Raw genomic sequence first — 20,273 nt, 5'->3', positions numbered from 1 at the left:
AACAAGTATACAGAAAAATCTGTAGTTTACAATTTATTTTTCACAAAATTGCACTGCATAATTCATTCCCAGTATCGTATTTAAAAATAATCATTCAATATTGTACATGTATAGATGATTTCCGGGAGTTGTTCCCCTTTGTTCATGTACACATCTATTTGAGAAAAATTTTTACAAACGAAATGAGCACAATATCATCACACGGCTTGTTTGGGTAATGATTTAAACTCATTAAAATGTTTCTTCTTCTGATAAAGAGAGTTATATCCTTTCGGGTCATTGGGTTCTAACGGATCCTCCACCGGATCCGTATCGTGGTTTATTTGTAGAATATCCGGTTCCATGCTCTGATTGAGAATTTGCTGTGCTTTGAAATTCTTGTAATAACCACGACTGTCTATTCGTTTTAACTCCCCTTTATCGGGCCTCCTTGTTGGAGATTCATTTCGTTTAATGTCCCTGTTTGGTGCCCCAGCTTTTCCAGGACTTGCATCACGTGGATTTTTTGTCGGATTTCCGATATTTGGTGCGTTTTTCGATGGGACACTTTTATTTGGCACATTTTTATTTTCCTTTGGTTTATTCGTTTTGTCTGTCTTTTCGTCCGGATCATTTGGTGGTCGCGAGCCTTTCGGGTCCTTTTCCGGCTTATTCCTGGGTCGCCTCCGATCTGGTGACTCGGATTTGTTTGGATTCTTTTGATTAGGATCAGGCGACATAGAATTCACAGGAGTTTTAGAAACTGGACTTTCACTATTAATATTACTTGCCCTTGATGCTCTGTTTTTCTTTCCATAGTAATTCGTCCGCTGTTGATGTCGTGCGACGTAGGAGCTGTTTGAGCTCGATGTATCATCATTGGTCGGTGGCTCCGGAGCCGGAGTGGGAGTAGGCTTTTCTGGTTTAGCGTTGGGATCCGGATCCATTGGATATTTTTCTTTCATAAGTTTGTCCAGGGTTACAAATTTCGTCGATGGTTCTTTCTTTTTCTTCGGTGGTGGAGGTGTTGGCTCGCGGGGTGGGGGAGGAACTGGGGTTTTTGGTTTTGGTGGCTTTTTCTTCAGTACTCCACTGTTTGCTTCCACCTCTTTAATTATTTGATCACTCTATAAAACAAAAAAGCATAAAGAGTACAAGGCAGTAATACATTACAACTAAGCCGTTATTTGCTAGTTGTCTTGAAAATGTGTATGCATTGAGATAATTACGGCATAATAATTTCAAAGAGTTTTTCCCAAGAATTCCAAGACTGTCAATTTCTCTTAAACGTAATTTAAAACAGTATTCTATGTGACTGAAATGAGGAGTTGATTAATTCATACCCAGAGATAGAAGGCGGCAGCTCCGGGACTGATGTATCTGAGCTGTTCTGCCGTATACGGTTCTATTGTTACTTTAGCATCCAGAGCGTTCTTCCGGCTGACGTCAGAGGGATTGAGTTCAGCCATCCGGTATCGTAACCCGTCCTGACTTCTGTTTCCAAGCATGGCTAAACATTTATTCCAGTCCTTTAAAAAGAAGAAAATAAAACTCTACAGTCCAACAATGTCATTGTATGTACTTCGTGTTTTGTTTGTTTGTTTTGTTTTTACTAAATTTTAGCTTTTGTTCCGGCCGTAGCCGATCACAGTCCATCACATTTGATTCCATTAAAGACATCCGATAAAGGTAATGTTTCTTTTTTCTTTTATGATTTTTAATCTATATATATACATATCTGAGTTTTACACTTCCATCTCAGAATGTGTGTTAAATATTTTATGAACAGTAACTACATGTAGTATGCAAAAGGTGAAGATAACGAACAGTGATTAATCTCAGATATATCAAGTAAACAATACAAATCGTGAACAGGGCAGCAACACGGACCCCTGGAAATACCAGTGGTGGAATCGGGTATCTTTGAGGAGTAACTATCCCCTGTCGACGGGTCACAACCGCTTTGAGTCCTGTGTATTGATCAGAGAGACAGAGTATTCTGTAGTTAAAATTAGTATTAAAGCATTGATCTAACAAATTGTTGTAAGAACCGTTTCAGACAAAATACGGCCCAACGATAGGTTGTATTTTCAAACATGGTCATTATAACGACTGTAGAATTAGCCAAAAGCTGTTTTAAACAGGATTGATGAAACCCTTTTAACAACAACTTATTTGTCAATAGCTTGCCTAGGTTTGAAAAGCGATCGTATTCAGAGCATGATCTTGCGTATCGAATTGTTTGGGAGCCAAAAACACCATATGCAGTTTATGTTGGAATATTGCTAGATAAATGAGTGAATTTGACTATAGAAAAGCTGAAGTCATCCCGTTTGTCATACAGATTAGTTGCTAGATGGCCATTATCATGTATAGTCAGTGAAACTTCCAAATATGAGACTCTTTGATATCTTATTTCGAGTTCACATGGAGATATCAAATCGACGTATGAACGGGAAGTAACTATTGTTAATTGATAAAACGTCGTCAATATATCTTAATGTTGATTTGAAGGCCACAGCAAGAGTTTTCATATTCTCATGAAGAAGTTGTTGAATAACTTCTGCTTCATGGGAATATAAAAACAGGTCGGCTAATAAAGGAGCACAATTAGTGCCAATCGGACTTCCAACAGATTGCTGGAAGGCTGATCTTCTAAGACTACATAGGTATTGTCAATGAGGAACTCCAGCATCTATTTTTAAATATCAACTTCAGAGTATTTGTATGTAGAATCAGACTACTTTTTAACAAAGTAATTCTGTAGATGACCAATCACAAGATATGAATATCTACGAATTACATTTTTATTGAGGAAGCAGTTGTCTATGACGTCAAAAAACCTGCTCTTTAATTCATCGTGAGGAATTATAGTTGTATTAGGCGTACAAAGGTCATATGTTCTGATACTATTTATGTTTGAAAAGTTTAAGGATTTTAAATTTAAAAAGTTCTTCTTTTTTCATTTTATTTACACCACTTCTTGAATATGTTGCAATACGTCCGAAGTTTTTCTATCACAGCAGTTATAATGTATTGGTAAGAAGTGAGGAAGGAGCTTGGTTGAACACTTACTTGACCCTGCAGAATACTCTAAAGGATTTTTATAAAATTTTAGAATCCAGTATAGTACATGTACGGTAAATGAGACTTCCCTTAACTGAAATGTTAAACGTATTTAAAACTGAAAGGCGATTGTGAAGAATATCATTCTTAGAAGGGGATTTTTCTATGGGTATAGGTTGGAACCAGATGGGGAATTTAAACCCAGTTCTTTTACTGTTTCTTTTATACTTAATTAATACGCTGAGTTACCACGGTATATCGCAGCCTGTTTAAGCTCACCGGAAAGTTCAAGTGAGGTAAAGATAACCAACAGTGATCAATCTCAGAAAAAAAAATACAAAACAATACAGATCTGTTAACAGAGCATAAAACAAGGACCCCTGAAAATTCCAGAGGTGGAATAAAGTGTCTAGGAGGAGTAAGCATCCCCTATCGACCGTCACAACCGTCGTGAACTCTTGTGTATTGATTAGGTAGATGGAACATTCTGTAGTCAAAACAAGTATAAATATACAGAGGCCTAACAATTGGTATGAAACGTCAGTCAAAATACGACCCAGTGATGGGTTATATTTGCTAACAAGGTCATTTTAACGACCATTTCGGAAATGCTGACTTTAAACGAGGTTGTTGTAAATTCCTGTAACATCAACTTATTTGTCGGTAGCCTGTCTCGGTTTAATATTGATCGTGCAAGTGAGTATCGAACTCGTAAGTTGTGAGACGTGAACACCATATGCAGGTGATAGTGGAATATTACTACATAAATAAAGAAAGCTGACGATGGGATAAAACTGAGTATCTCGTTTGTCATGCAATTTAGTTGTTAGTTGATCCTTATCGTCTACAGGGGATTTGTACGTATCTGTGCGTTAGAAAACTCTCCCAAGTAATAACAGGTCATGTTTAAGATAATCTAAAATCGCCCTCATGTAGTGAAGATTTTTTGTTCAAAACTAGAGGCCCCGAGGCAAAAGAGGGGCGATAGCACCAGAAAGTGATAGATTGTGAAAAAAAAAAAAAAAAAAAAAAAAAAAAAAAAAAAAAAAAAACATTTAAAAATCCTCACCATTCAAAAAACAAGAATATACATGTATATTAATATGCAAGCATTCACAGGTAAAGAAGATATAGATTTGTTTAAATTGTGGTCCCTTTGTTCTGAGCTAGGATGGAGCCACAACAGAGGATCAAAGTTTGTTTGAATATATAGGGGGAAAACTCTTAAAATTCCTTAAGAACAACAGATCCCAAACTATCGAATAAATGTGAAAGTATCCCCAAATAGTGTAGATATTTGTTGAAATCATAAATATTAGGGCTATGCATACTTTCTCAATAAGAATATTAACATACTAAGATTTGTAAACTTAACATTAATGAACAATAATTACATTTATTTGAAATTATTCGAAATTGTGTACACTGAATTAACAGGCTTCATATTGATATTTAACTGCCAGAAAGGAGAGATGGTTGTTACTGAGGTTAGCGAAGTGGCGGATGACCTTCTTATTTTACCAATGAACAAAATATTTTCAGAAAGATTTTTTGACTTGTTATTTATTATCTATCAAAAAGGATATAAGAAACGGCATATTTAAATTTTAAAAAAAAGCATAAAAATTAGGATTATACAGTGTGTATGACGAAGTGGCACACAGTTCACAAGCTGAACCATTTGTATTCGTTATTTACATTAATGACTGCAATTAAACACTGTACCTCGACTTCTTGGCGTGGAGAATCCAGCAGAATCAGCGCCGCCTTAATAGCTTGATGAACGCCATCTGGTGGATGAACTAACTTCCGGAGCTCGTAAATAGTCCGGATGTCTGCGTTCAGCATCATGTCTCTGAGGTTATTTTTAGCAGCAAGACGATCCCGTAATCTTGAGGCTAAGGCCAAGGGCTGTTTCATAGACGGGTCATTTATAGTTCGGGCCTTTACTATCGCCTTTTCTAAGTCCTCTAAATTTTGATCTTCATACGCCCTAATCAAACCTGTTAATTAAAGTTGTTAAAGATTACTTACACTATTAAACATGCGAGTTGTAAAAATTATTTGTTTTACAAAATTTTATAAAAATTAAAGGAGAGCAGATTGCAAATAGTTGATTTAAAGCCCTCCACAAATAGGACATCTGCCTGTTGGCACTACCATTAAAATTCATATCAATTTGGTCATGAACTAAAGTATCGAATTACTTTAGCACTCAAACTTCAGATTTTATTTTCCATCCTCACTATCCTCACTAATACTAGCGTCACAGTTTTAAGATCTTATTTTCTTTACTGACAAAACACTAGTTCATGTACTGTTATGTTTTACACCAAATTATAAAAAAAAAAGTCTTATTAATTGTACACTATACATGTACATGAATTTAAGGGCTAATTGACACATTTACATTCCAACTTTATATAATTAAAGGTCTTTAAGGTAACTTATCCAAACCACCATTACTAACCTTCCTGTGCCTCGAGCTTCCTGAGGAGCCGGGTACCGTCCACCAGTAAATCGTCTGTCTGGGTCGGCTTTAGATATTTGTACTCGTCAAGTGCCCTCTTCAACTGAGCAGGTCTCCGAGAATTAATGGCGGATTTCAGCCTCTGAGAAAGTGCTATTCTTTCACTGACTACAAAACAGAAATTGATCCGAGCTATTGATTATTGTTTCTCTGTGTTTTCTTGATTTGTATATAAAACAGAAGAACGCGGAACACGTTATTTCAAAATGGAAAAAGAACGAAGTATTTAAAATAGTTTACTTTGTAGCAATTTACACCACCGGGGAATTGTTTACCTTTCAATTTCTGGCACAGGCGTCCTTGCGTGCCTCGTTAACTTATGTTCTCGGGTAGATTTTTAAAATACACAAGATGAATAACGGTCATTAAAGATAGATCCCTTATTCAAATCTCGACCGAGAGACGATCAAAGTAAAGATTTTCAGGACATACATGAGATATTTTTTTTTATGAAAAGACAAGATGTTTGTCATTAACTTATGATTAAAGTTAGACATCAGTGTCATTACAACATCTGGCCGTCACCAGTAACTCTTTTAAAGATGTCAAAAAATATTTTTTGTGAATAGTTGTTATTCTGTCTACAACTCGTTTGAGTTTACTGGAGAAAGAAATCATGTCAAAATTCGTACTAAAATTGTCGAATATTTGCTCTAATTACTTGCTTACATTAGTTTGAAATCAACCAGACCTTTTTAGGTGGAAATGTGAATTATGATACGAAAAAAAGGAATATGGATTTTTTCATGGGATTTTTTTTTAAATTTATATTTAAACAAGAAGCCCAAGGGCCTTAACGGTCACCTGAGAATAATACAACAATTTAGATGATCCATAGAGTATAAAATGAACTGAAAGGTGAAGTTAGTTTTGTTGCCCAAAAGCAAGAAAAATAGGGTAATCAGGATCAACAATATTAGTCTAGTATTCACGAACAGTTCATAAATTAGGTTTTAATCTGTTCCCCATTTATCACTCTCACCAGACAGTATGTAAACAAACTATCAGTGCTTCTGTACTCTTTTAATTCCTTGTTGAAATCTCTTACATTGGCCTCTCTTGGTCTTGATGAACATTTAATAAGACAAGTTATTTTTGTCTCACTTTTATTTATCTATTATTTACAAGTCTACCTGATCATTAAAACTATGAAAGTACTTTTTGTATTATACAATAAAAATTCTTGCATAATTCTCTTATTCTATTAACCTTTCAAGTACATTATTTACAGTGATTAATTATCACAAGTGGCAAAGGGGAGTAACTCCTCTCAGTAGAATGCAAATTAATAGAGCCCTGGCCTGGACCAGAACACTTGACCAAATGGTCCTGATGTTCAAAAATCTGGTAAAAATACCCTTCCTTATTAAAACATTTACTCTTTTTGCCTCTGATATGCCCAGGTGCAGAGAAGATTTTTAAAGCATTAATGCATTTTCACTCTATAATAAATAGAGCCCCGCCCTAACATCAGAACCTTTGATCCATGGATCATGAAATTCACAATTTTGGAAGAGGCATCCTTGCTTATCATAACTATGCATTTGTTTAAATAATACTCAGGAGTAGAGAAGAAGATTTTCAAAGAAATAATGCACTTTCACTATATGATCTATATAGCCCCGCCGTAGCACCAGAACCTCTGACCCTGGGGTCATGAATTTCATAATTTTGGTAAAGTCACTCTTGCTTATCATAACTATGTATTCAATTTGTTTCAATAAAAGTTTACGACCGACGAACGACGGACTACGCACGGCGACGGACGAAAAGAGATAGCAATAGGTCACCTGAGTGACTCAGGTGACCTAAAAAGATCTTGTGTGTTTTGGTATTGGGATGCATGCATTGTGACTAGGAATATTTTAAGTTTATTACATTGACCGACCTTTGGGTTGCTCCAGCTGGATCTTTCTGTTACTGTTTAGATGTTTGTCGGCCTCCGTCACGCTCTTCCCCTCCTTTCTCCGCTCGTCACGGATGATACTCAGAACCTCCAGGAAGTCCTGGTCTTCCTTCTCTTCGTCATCATCCTCCACCTTCCGGATCAAGTATCTGGCTCTGCTCTTCACAAAACCAGCATCTTTCTTCTCATAAATAGTGAAGACATACTCACCCACATCCGGGACCTTCACCCTATATAGCTCGATCTCTTTCTCTGTAAAACGTTCTACAGATTTAGCGCTAGGTGGCTCCTCGGACTTCCGCTTGCTGAGAAACGCTATCAAATTATCCAAACATCTTGGTACCGGAAGAATGACTTCGTCATCGGTTGTTTCTATTGTCTCTGTCGTTATCTCATTACAGTCTCTCCAGAAATTTCTGCTGGTGTTTCCTTTAGTTGTATTTGTTTGACCCTTTTCTATAGGTCGTCCTGATGAGTGAACAAGGTAAGTAAATGCGTTGTGTATTTTCTGGCTGTTGCTTTTCTTATACGCAAACAGATTAAATGAGTACTCCCCTTCAACCGGAAGATCTAAGTAGTAACACTGGTGATTTCTCTCCTCCTTCGGCACAACACGCATGCGCTCTGCGGCAAAAGGGTTATTTGTGTTAAGTTCAGTCAGAAGCAGTACGCCATCTTTGGCTTCGAATTCTAATTTGGTGTGCCCTTCTTTAGCTTCTATGAAGCTTGTCTCTGTCTGGAATCCACGGACCCATATTTTGTACGCGTTAGGGTCTTCACCTAGTTTGTCTTGTGCAAAGCAAGGGAAGGGGTAGTTTTTCACACTGCGGCCTGTACACGTTATCATGTAGTTATAAACATTGACCATTTCTGTGGCGTTAGGTTCCATAAAACCGTATAGCTTAAGGGCGTATTTACCGGGCTTAGGAAGGCGGGTCTGTATTAGATATTCCCCGGCGTGCCAGTGCATCATGGCGTACTTTACAAGGTTAGCTTCGTCGACTATCGTGCTCTTTAGTTTTAACTTAAGTCTAATTTTGTCACTCCCTTGCATCCTGATGTCCAGAATTCCGTCTTCTGTCGTGATGAAGGCTTCCTTGTGTGTAATGGGAAGCAGTTTTAGCTTTCTCGAGCGTGCGCACTCTCCCCATCCTATACGAGGGTAGTCTGGGAGTGGCTCTGGCTCTTTGTCAGGGGTAGTGCTGACTATAACGTAGGTACACAGTAAGTCAAATTCAGAGAGGTCTTTTATATTTTTATCCCGTCCGTAAAAATCGAGGTAGTAACTGCCTGATACAGGGAGCATACACTTAAAGTGGATCCGGTCGTGGACTTGGTCGAAGATAGTAAATCTGTTTAGAATTCTATCAATAGGCCTTCTGCCCTGCGATACATTTGTCCGCTTAAATGAATGCTTAAATTCATAAAATTTCCCCCTTTTCTCTGGAAACCAAATAATGATGTCAGCCTTGCCGTCTTTGGCGTTCACAACACATTTTCCATACAGATTTCTCTTGATGCTGAGTTCCATTTCGTGGGTGCGTTCTCTGACGTACAGTTGTTCCTCCCAATCCTTCTCGGACATTGGGGTCTTCATCAGCTGCCATTTTGAGTCGAAAGGAAAGTGCGTCCAGATAAGCTGTCTGGGGTCCGTGAGGAAGTACTGCTCGTCCACTTCCTCGCTGTGGTGGTACCGAATGAAGGAAGCCTTTGATATGGTATCCGCGGTTTCGCTGTTAACATCATCAATAGACATAAAATCTCCGTTTTCGTCATATTCATCATCGTTTCCGGAGTCTACCTCCACGCACTCTCTGGCCCAGAATAGGTCGATCAGCCTCCATTCATCTTTGATGTACACTGCGTTCCATTGCGCCGCCATTTCTTCTTGATTTATCGGGTCACCCACCGTGTACACTTTACTTTTAGTCATTCCGTCTACAACTACACAAGGGATGTCAAGCAACCTGTAAAACAAAGACTTGTATTAACTTCTACTTAAACGTGAGTCCTGATCTATTAGAGAACAAACAAGTAACTCTCTGGAGTATTCTGAAATATTTCTTTGACTTACTGGCACATTATAAAGAAGAGTTGAGCATGGTTACCGAATCCACTCTGGATTTTACTGAAGTACTCTAGAGGTGTGTTAGGGGGCGGCGTCTCGGTTATCTTCATTTTCTTGACGTTGTATGACGCAATCCAGCGGAAGACGACGCGGACTTTGACGAGATCATCGTTCCAGGCGTCATCATCCGATAGGTACTTGGCAAGATCCCAGAACGACTCCGTTAGCAGTGAGTTAGAGGCCTAGCAAAAAATAAGAAGAATTCAGTCTTTTTTTCAGAACAACCATCATAAATGCAGATGTATATGACATAGTTCTATTCAAGCTCTACATATTTTATGGGGTCGCCAGCGTGGCGCAGTGATTAGAACGTCTGCTCTAGAATCGCGGAGTAAGGAGTTGATCCTTACGTCGCGGGTTCGAATCCCACTGTGGGACATGGAGACCGGTCCTTCGGATGAGACCGTATAAACCGAGGTCCCGTGTCGCAGTAGGTGCTGACACGAAAAAGATCCCTCACTGCTCAATGGCCCTAAGTGCCGAGTATAGGTAAAAGATTGGAGCTCTCCACCGGCAAGTGGTGGCGTCTCCATATGAGTGAAAAATTCTCGAATGGGACGTTAAACAACACACAAACAAAAATATATTTTATGAGCTATATATATATACAATTCTAGTGTCCTACTTTCAGAGCATGGTGATCTATTACAGAAAAGTCCACGTCTTTGAGAAGTTCCTTCTTTAACGTTTGAGGTGGCTTCACTTCCGGTATGCCCTCTTCTTCCTGAAAAAAGTACATATGTATATTAAATTATTTGTGATATCCTATCAAAATATCATAGTTATGTGTATATAGAAAGAGATGGATACTGCTGGGTACGAAATCAAATTTATAGTTTTTCTTGCATCAAAAATTTAAACAGTGCAAACAATGTAATAGCGTCTATAAATATTTGTCATATTAGGTGGGGGAAATAAAGCTGTTCGAACCATCTCGATTTTATACCATGTAAGAATCCCATGTCCTCTTTTAATAAGTGCAAACCCTTCAGATATTGACGTGGGTGTTTTTGGCGTTTCTAAAGTTAGAACTATTAATTGTCATTTTATTATTTATTTCTATTTCATTCATCAAAGTCTATATATAATTTGATTTTTCATATATAAGTACGATTAAATTATTATTGATTTGATTTGGGAAGGGTGCAACAAATGAAGCCATTACATATATCCCAGAACTGTACATTGAAAAATGATTATATCCGTAATATTTTGGGTTTAATTAACAGGTACATGAATTAACAATTACAAAAACGTTATTATTATCATCGTAAACTGTACGTTTACAGGAATTTAGTTAATGGTTTTTATACTGTATTATAAACTTGAATGTATTATCCCATAAGACTGGAGAGGAAATTCTTTGAAAATTCATCCAATTTGTAATTAATCATGTACAGTCAAAGTGTAAGCCTATGAATTAAATGGACACATCAATGGGATTTCTGTTAACATAAAGGGCGTTATGGAATATACAATGTACATATTATTAAGTATGAACATTGAGTTAGGGAAAGGGGGGAAGTGGGAGGGGTCAACACATACTTACAATCTCATCTTGACCCTCTATTTGTTCCTGATATCGGTAAATAAATTGCATTGATTTGATATACGTATAAAAGTAGAAGAACAGCTATCTTTATCCCTCACATTAAAGAATTGTATGGTCCTTATTCTCCAAAAAAAGTTTTGAATGGTTTAATCCTTATTTCCCTAAATAAAGTATAGTATGGTACACTACTGTTTGATTTTGAGTATCTGCAGTAACTATTGAGAAATTAACAAGAGGAAAACGTGTTTGTTAAACACGAGTACCTAATTACCCAATTTCAATGGGACAAAATTGACCCTGTCCAAATGACCTCAGTTCAGGCGCCAAGACACACCAGTTCATCATACCCTAACTTTTTTCCCTATATGAACTTATTGATTCGACAAAAGTTTTACCTTAAAATCCTTTTGACCTTGACCTGGTCCAACATAATGTTACAGGTCAAGTCAGGGTCTTTCATTTTAAGATATTTACCAGCCAAGTGAAAGGTTTCTTCGATCATTTCCAGAGTTCCAAGATTTTAAAATGTAAGCATTACTGGACCTCCGTAATGAATATACTGTACTAGTACATAATGCGCTTTTTACATAAAAGTGTAATTCGGATTGAATTTTAAAAGTAACATCAGTATAAGGTACTAATTGTATTGCAGTTTACGCATTCTGTCACATGCCTCTTTTTCTGGTCTGGTACTTTGGAGCTTTTTTTTCCCCTTGGTAAATTAAAAAAAATGTTTTACATCAGATTTTTAACTTATTTAAACGTCTGAACATTACGTTATGTATAATTGATTAAAATCATCTAATTCTGGGATAAATATCCTGTTTCTACGACTCATTAATGCTTGAACTACTAAGTGTTGAAGAATTTATTGAATCTATTACTTTAAATATTTTAAGTTAAAATCCAGGAATTTGAAATCATTTAAAGCTCAATAGTCCCTCAGTGATCATGATTTTATATTCAGGATCTTTTCCTTTAACTTTCCAGTCACGATAACGTTTAGCAAAGTTAATATTTGTAAAATAAAATTCCCAGACCCTCAGCAGCGGTTTGAAAATGATAAGTCAATGAAAAAGAGTTGGATATGGGAAGTAGAAAATTTGCTCCAAACTAAAGATTTCACGGATGTTAATTTTACAGATCTTATGACTTCAATAAATGGGCAGAGGTGGTGTGTAGACTATGAACAAGTTTTATGTATAGAAGCGTGAAAATTATTTTTAAGAAAGAAGAAATAATATTTCTCCTGTGACTTTTACTAGTGTATTAATTTACAAGAATACTTAAAATATTAATTTTAAACTTCTGGAGCGAATATTTACAGGCATTGTAAGTCATTAATTGTTGGTCAATTTTAACTGAAATCTCACTGATATTTCTTACCGGTTTGGTGGAGGTTTTTGACGTACTTGTCTTCTCTTTTTTTGGCATTATTATCACGTCTAGAAATATGGCTCCTCAGCTCTGTATAATGGACATGAAATAAAACGATACCGGCAAACTAATGTATGTACGCGAGAAGAACTTTGCTAATAAAATTCATGAAAATTCATGAGAATAACCATGCAGGGTTGACATTTTTAATCTAACAAAATAAGCATAATACTTAGAAATATATACATACAGATCCCTTGTCAGGATGGGTCGATCGTAGTTCAAGTTTACAAAAATAATAGTTGAAAATAATATGAAAATTGAATTAAACAATATACTTACATGTACTTGTTTAGTTAGAATTTACAGGAATATAAAGCCATATTTGAAATTGAAACCATCTGTTTAGTGCACAATAACTTCGTCCTGAATACACATTTCTTAATCCCCTGTATTGATCATTGTATAGAGGATTTATTGAGCGGCTTAATCCGTTTTGTGACCTATTTCCGAGGATTATAAGCGAGCAAGGACAATGAAAAAAGGTGTGATTAATATAACTTGATCAGTTCGATTTCGGAAAAAAAAAACAACAAAACAATTTCTTTATACGGTGATCCGTAAAAGTTAGATTTGGAATCTATATCTCACATCATTACAAACATTTGTAAATAAATGTTTGTAGTATTTTTGTCATAAGTTCTGAAAGTAATACTGTCTAATACACATTGACTATATAAATGTACATGTATCTGTAGAGAAATGTTGATTCTTGTGTGTTCTGTGGATTCCGTTGTTGTGAGGAAAGTCGATTTTTTTTTTTCAAATAAAATTCTGATTGCTTAGTTGGAACCAGTTTTGGTATAGGTTTTAATTTTAGCAATATAAAGTTTATCCAGTTCATAAATCATTAATTTCTTAATCCTTGTAATCTGCTGGACTTTTGATACAGGAGCTTATACACTAAACAATTTGAGCGACTGTTTTACTTGTTAGTTTATATAACATACATGTATGTAAAAGTCTTCAGAAATACAACTAATTGCATTGACAATTAAAAAAAAAGACTAACACAGGTTCTCTGCTCTGGTATCCTATTATGATTAAACCTGGACATATATAACACTGGGTTTGAAGAATTTATTCATTCTATTTCAAATTTTATGGTATATGTAGAAAATGTATAAAATAAAGCATCAAATTACTTTTTATCGACAAAAATAGCTTTACTTTAAAGCATGGTTGCTTTATATACAAGAATTAATTCATATGTCGTTAGTGTTTCTGCATTTTGTACTAGATAGATTATCGTATTAGATTATATCAGTTTGGAAGTATCTTTTATGAAGTTCATGGATATATAAACTTGGAATTCTGGATGTTTCTTTGGTTACTTGCTCGATATTTGTAATTTTAAACTGTGAAGTTGTGTATCTACTATAAGTCAACATAATTCATTTATTTTAACGAATAATCATAAATAAAGGGGATCACGTATGAAATACAAATAGCTACATGGTTGTTGCATCGATTTTATTGATAAAAGTGTACTGTCATATTTTTGTTTACACAACATATATCTGCCAAAATCAATCGTCACTAATATTTATCATTATCATCATAAAATGCGTCAGAGATGTCGTCACGCCCCTCCTCTCTGGGTTGAAATGTCCCCCTTTAATTCTTTGGACCCTACAGTCTGAGGATAATAGTCCCGTCCCTCCGACTGATGTACTCTGGGAGGATGGTGGGTCTGGGAGGGACTCTCTTGGCTGACGTGGTAGATTTTGCGGTTGTAGATGGGGCCGCAGAACGAGCTCTCTGTTTGATGTCATGTAACATAGCTTTTACCTTTTGAAAAAGATGTTAATAGTAATTAAATTGGTACTTTTTTAATTTGGATAAGCAACAGATATGAAAAAAATTATGTTTTTACTATAACTTTAATCCTTTCCTACAAAGCTATTTTATTTTAAATGTAGCCACGAAGCTGTCATTACTTATTCTATTGAAGAAAGCGGCAGCCACCTTAATCTAGATCTGCTCCAGTCGGGCATTATAAAACTTTGGCGAGCTCAGTTTTGATCTAAGTACAAGTAAATTTATTGTGATAAAGTGAGACTTAGATCAAAAGTGAGCTCACCTAAGTTTTATGGCACCGTAGACAGGAACTGCTACACCCGATTTTCTTACGAATACTTACCCTCGTATGGAAAGCGCTGCGGACTTTCTAACCACATACGGAATTCTCTGATGATTACTAACGCACATGTAATAAGTGGTTGCCTCTTACTGACTTCTAGGATCTGCCACATACTAAATTTCCTAACGATTACCTCATATAGAAAGCGGTCGCCCTTTTGCTAACGTTCAAGATCTGCCACATACGGAATTTCCTAACCTTTACTTACATACATATAGAAAGCGGCCGCCCCCTTGCTAACGTCTAAGACCTGCCACATACTGATTTCTCTAACCTTTTCTTACCCACATATAGAAAGCGGCCGCCCCCTTGCTAACGTCTAGGATCTGCAGTATACTGAATTTCTAACCTTTACTTACCCACATATAGAAAGCGGCCGCCCCCTTACTAACGTCTAAGATCTGCCACATACTGAATTCCTTGACAATCTTGGACACAAAGTCTACTCTATCTTGTGGGACACATCTTGTGTTAAATTGAGTGATTCTGCGCATTATATACTGTCGCCCAGTCCGAAACAACAGTCCCTGACATGCACTGAAATCCTGACCATGAAATAAAAATAAATCTTATTTTGTTGTACATTATATTGTTAAGATGAAAAACGGTATTCAACATTTAAGATGACCAAAACAAAATAAGCTTTTACTGGTACCTTGCAATCTTCAGGTTGGTCGCCTAGTAACACAAGTGTTGCCATGATACATTCATGCACGCCCTCTGGTGGGTTAGCGTACTGTTTGATTTCAGTCAGAGCGATCTGGTTTATTTCCAGAGTGACTTTGGATACTTTTTCTTTTCTTGTATTTTTGTCCATAATTTTATGAGTGACTACCACCCTGACGACATCCGGAGTCTTGGAGACACGAATTTCTTCATCCATCAAGACCGGTGTCTCCATTTTACATTCTTCTACCAGTCCTGTGAAGTGATAATTTTAATTTAAGAAATGATCATATCCATTGCTGTGATAAATACTTATGCAATATCAATTTTAACACACTAGGCCTATAAACAATTTACAAATTATGTCATTGTTTTTAACTAGATATCATATTTATCGGTCTAATCAAGATAATGAGACCAACTGCATTTATTAACAATTTTATCCCTACTTTGCTGTTGTTTGATTTTCTTCATGATGTCCTGCACGGCCTTTGGGAAGATGGCGTTCCTTGTTGATTTAGATGTCGATTGATAAAGTTCCAGATATTTCAGAATGAGACTAAGATCTCTAACTTTTAGGACTTTTCTTAGTTTAGCCTTCATGTCTCTATTGGTTGCTGTTGGAAAAAAAATAAAGGAGCATATACAACATAAACAATTGTGCAATTGTGTGAGCTACTTTCTGTAATTAAGAAGTAATTGTTTTAGTAAAGATTATTACCATCAGTAAATCTTCCCTGTAGAAATTCGTCTAACAGGTCTGCACTTTTAATTGATCGCAAGTCAGGGACCACTGTTCCATAATCCACCTTGTCCGAAGTCTTGGGTGTGACCTTTTTCGGTTTGCTGACTGTGACGTCTTCTCTGACTGGAATTTCGTCATCGCTGTCTAAAAACACATTTCCGTCAAATTCATTTCCTCCAAATAGCTTCGAGTTTGACATGGACTCGTCTTTTGAAGGGTTGGAGGAAGGGACGCGGATAACTGTGTACCGCCCTACAATCTTAACATGTGGACCGCTTTCTTTTGTCATGACGTCCACTTGATACCGTCCGTATCCTTGGATTCGAACCTCGATCCCCTCCTTAGTTTTTATTACTGCGGCTCTGTCACCAGGCTTATCAATGGCGTCCGTCTTGCGGAGTGATGTAAACACAGTTTTAATTGGATGTTCAATATCGATTTTTACAATATTTTTGGTGGTTTGAAACGTTCGAACGTCTAATTCATCTTTCTTCTTCTTGTGCCTTGCGTCATTTTTCCCAGTGGCTTCCACAATAGAAACCGCTTTCCTTTTGGTTCGAACTCCATCTCGTGACGCGTTATTGTCATCTCCTTTCTTCAGAACACCTTTGCGAGGGGTTGCTTTGTCACTGCTTTTTGTGTCCCTGTTTTTTTGCGAAGATGAATGTTTTAAACTTCCGTCACTAGCTGGTTTTTCTTTAGAGTGAGTACTTCCTTTTGTAGTACTTTCTTTATCTAAGGTTCCTGTGGTCTTTGTGCTCCCCCGAGACTGTTGCCGCCCATAACCAGTTGACGTGGGAGGTTTGTTCATGCTGTTAAAGCTGCCAGTTGATATTGGGTCTCTTGGGGAGGCCAAATTTGAGATTATGTCGACTCCTTTACCATCTTTCATTATGTCTCCAGTGTCAGACGACACTTTTGTTGATGAGTTATTTTCAGTATCTACACGTGACTTAGCGATCTGAGATTCACTATCCAGCACTGTATTTGATCTCTCCATATTCGTGATTCCGGAATTGACTTTTCTCCTCCCTTTGGTTTTTTTCTCTAGTTTCTCTAGTTCCTCTTTACTGAGGGACCCTGTCGACTGAATCAAGAAACTAAAAACTTCTTCCACTTTCTTGTGTTTTTCTTTCTCGTTCCATCCAAACAGATTCAAGGAATAAAGTCCAGCAACAGGTAGATTCAGACTAAATAACCATTTTCCATCCTCTCTTTTATCCTTGATATTCATAACTTTCCTTGCAGTTGGATTGGATGTAGATAATTCGCTGAACAAGGCGGAATCTTCATCAGCTGTAAATGTTAAATCTAATTTTCCATCCCAGGCCATTAACACACCATTTGATTCATCGATAGCCTCAACACCAAGCTGGAATGCCCCTAATTTTGGACCAATCTGACTACCTAATACAAAAGGGTATGGATCATTTTTTGCCTCTCCAGAAAACTCAATAAGATAAGTCATGATCGTGGAATCTGGAATTTTGCCACGCAATTCGTCCACGTCCGCAAATATTTTAAGAGTATAGTCCCCCTGTTCTGGAAGCCTCACATAAACAAAGTATTCCTGTCTGACGCTGTCTAAACGGCCGAGAGCATGTCTGCTCAAAGTAGCCGCATCAAAATTTGTGGAACCTAAACAGTGGCTGATCTCCCTTGCTTTGGAGGCCGGAAATCGTATTTCTACAATTCCTGTTTCTGTTTTTATGACACTCGACTTTGGGCTTATTGGAACAATCCCGAGTTCCTCCGCAATTGGATGAGGTCCCCATCCATGCTCAGGGACTTCTGGGAATCCACTGAAGTTTTTGATAGGCACGCCACAGTGGATTAAATATGAAAAGACTAAGTTGAATTGGTTGTTAATCGTGTCATCCGTTCCATATACATCTAGGCGAAATCGACCAATGAAAGGAAAGCACACGCCGAACTGTAATGTGGATTTTGATTTGCTCATCATGACATATTTCTCTAAGTCAGTAGTGTCAGTGTTTTCATCCACGTCCAGTTCAGTCACAGAGAATTTAAAGTCTTGGGTTGCACCTCTGTCTTTGGGCAAATCAAAGCTAATTTTACATGGCCTCCCGTCTGGTCGCAGGATACAGTTATCTGTGTCTGGGAATCCTTTACTAACGCCGAGTCCCATCTCATGATAATGTTCCCTGAAGTACGGTTGTTCCTGAAATCGTTCCTCAGTGATAGGGTCGTCCAGAAGCTGCCACTGTTCTTCGTCTGGGAAGTGCGTGCAGATCAATTTTTCCGGGTCACACAGAAAGAAAAATTCATTGACCGGGCGAGGTTCTCCCTCAGTGTCGCCCAGTTCAGTAGAGAGAGTTATCTGTCCTTCATCGTCTACGGCTATTTGATCACGGTACTGATCGTAAGGGATGGAGGTGTGCGCCCAGAAAGGGTCTATTAGGCGCCACTCCCCATTCACAAATACTGCGTTCCATTTCGATGCCAATACTTCTTTGCGAATTTCATCCCCAACCTCATAAAAACCATGCTTAGACACCCCGTTTATTACAACACATGGTATGTTGGCGGATCTAAAACAAAAACGGATTTCTTTATTGCAGTGTTGGAGAAAAGTAGAACTATAAATACTCTGGTATAATCAAATGGTTTTTTTACTTATATTTAAATGAGGAAATTTACTTGTTTTGCAAATCAAATGTTTTGTTTAGGTAAAAAAAATAATTATAACGCGCTGAGTCTCGAAACACACTTACACACATAAGACATAAAGCAGGTTAGCATGGTCTCCAAAGTCTGACCCTATTTTAATGAGGTATTCCAGGGGACTGTTTTCAGGGGGAAGAATCTGTGACGTAATACTCTCCTCATCAAATGACGTCAACCATCTAAATATAGCACGGATTCTATAAAGGTCATCAATGACCTTAAAACTTTTTGATACCACCAGGTGGTCCGATATATCCCAGAAATTCTCCAGTAAAAGTTCAGGTGGTGCCTAGAAAAAGGGCACAAGTAACTCTTATGGTAGAAGGAATTCATTTTAGAAAAAAAAGTGTAAATTAGAGATGAACCCCGAAGTCAAATACAATCATATGCATCTTTGTATATACGTTGAAGTATTTATGTGTTCATTGTACCTTGATAGCAGCTTCATCTATAGAAGTAAAGTCCACTCTTTTGAGAAGTTCCTCTTTGGAATTTTTTGGTGGAACCACCGGAATATCTCCACTCTCCCCAAACGTCCCAGCAGCCTGGTCCAAGACATCATCTGCCTACAATAAACAGACCAACATAAGTTTACTTAAGTGAATTTCCGCAAACTAAGGTAAAAATGATATACTAAAGACGAAGAACGATGTACGATAAAATGAGAGTCTTACACTGGGCTTGTTATATTCTAATTCTTCTTTCATTGAATAAATTAAAAAAATAAATACCGGACAAAACGCTAAACTATATATAGTTGAAATACTTAACAATTGCAGAAAATAACGGTAAAACAGTTTTCATATCAGAGATTTAATTCGTTGTCATATCTGAAATTACGAAAAATAGTCTGGATTGATTGAATTCAAAAAGTAATAATAAATTCTGTTTTGTTTGATTTTCCCCGTCTTTTATTAAACACGATTTTTTTTATTTCTGCATTTACTTTTCATAAAATTCCTGCTTACTTTAGATTCATCAGAAAGTTTATTTACAAATTAACAATCTATTCAGTAATTATACAGTTATCTTTATTACTTACCGCAAACACTCTGGGTCCCTGGGCCTGATTCCCCATGGCTACACCCCCTTACAAAAGGTGTCCTTTCTCTTGGTAATAACCCTACAGCTCCCCAATCTTCCGATATGCAGGTTAAAGACCCCACGGTAATGTTCAATTATACAACTGAATCCACCGTTCGGGAAATATAGTGGTGCCAATCAATAATTTTTTTACCCTGTTCTAAAATCTACTTTTCAAGTTCTGTGTTTCTAGGAGATTACACATTTTTAAAAGTTGACCATATAAGTAGTCAATATACATAGATTAATCACCCGGACATAGATACAATTCATAGACAGAATTTAACTTTATAACAATAAGAATTAATTTTATATTGACATTTCTTCTTTTCGTTAATCGTTTCGCAGTT

The 20,273-nt window shown here is 36.9% G+C and overlaps 2 protein-coding genes across 2 annotated transcripts; both read right to left on the bottom strand.

Annotated features, from left to right (window-relative positions):
* Window positions 1-153: 153 nt before the first annotated feature.
* Window positions 154-9,779, bottom strand: LOC133174980 (uncharacterized). Its single transcript, XM_061310071.1, has 6 exons — window positions 9,556-9,779; window positions 7,464-9,448; window positions 5,516-5,683; window positions 4,771-5,048; window positions 1,323-1,508; window positions 154-1,106 (listed from the first exon to the last, which is right to left on the bottom strand). Exons 1-6 carry the CDS (start codon window positions 9,657-9,659, stop codon window positions 198-200), a joined length of 3,630 nt encoding a protein of 1,209 aa, XP_061166055.1. The 5' UTR covers window positions 9,660-9,779; the 3' UTR covers window positions 154-197.
* Window positions 9,780-14,230: 4,451 nt separating this feature from the next.
* Window positions 14,231-19,918, bottom strand: LOC133175027 (uncharacterized). Its single transcript, XM_061310119.1, has 8 exons — window positions 19,883-19,918; window positions 19,272-19,406; window positions 18,888-19,129; window positions 16,129-18,704; window positions 15,857-16,024; window positions 15,397-15,662; window positions 15,101-15,286; window positions 14,231-14,389 (listed from the first exon to the last, which is right to left on the bottom strand). The coding sequence occupies exons 1-8, from the start codon at window positions 19,916-19,918 to the stop codon at window positions 14,231-14,233; spliced, it is 3,768 nt and encodes a 1,255-aa protein (XP_061166103.1).
* Window positions 19,919-20,273: the final 355 nt, after the last annotated feature.

This window comes from Saccostrea echinata, unplaced genomic scaffold (assembly GCF_033153115.1).
Source record: "Saccostrea echinata isolate AGI-Se365-2 ecotype Australia unplaced genomic scaffold, CSIRO_AGI_Sech_v1 ptg000060l, whole genome shotgun sequence".
NCBI classification, from domain to species: domain Eukaryota; kingdom Metazoa; phylum Mollusca; class Bivalvia; order Ostreida; family Ostreidae; genus Saccostrea; species Saccostrea echinata.
The sequence above is the reverse complement of the archived record's forward strand: the minus strand, read 5'-3'. Positions and strand labels throughout refer to the sequence as shown.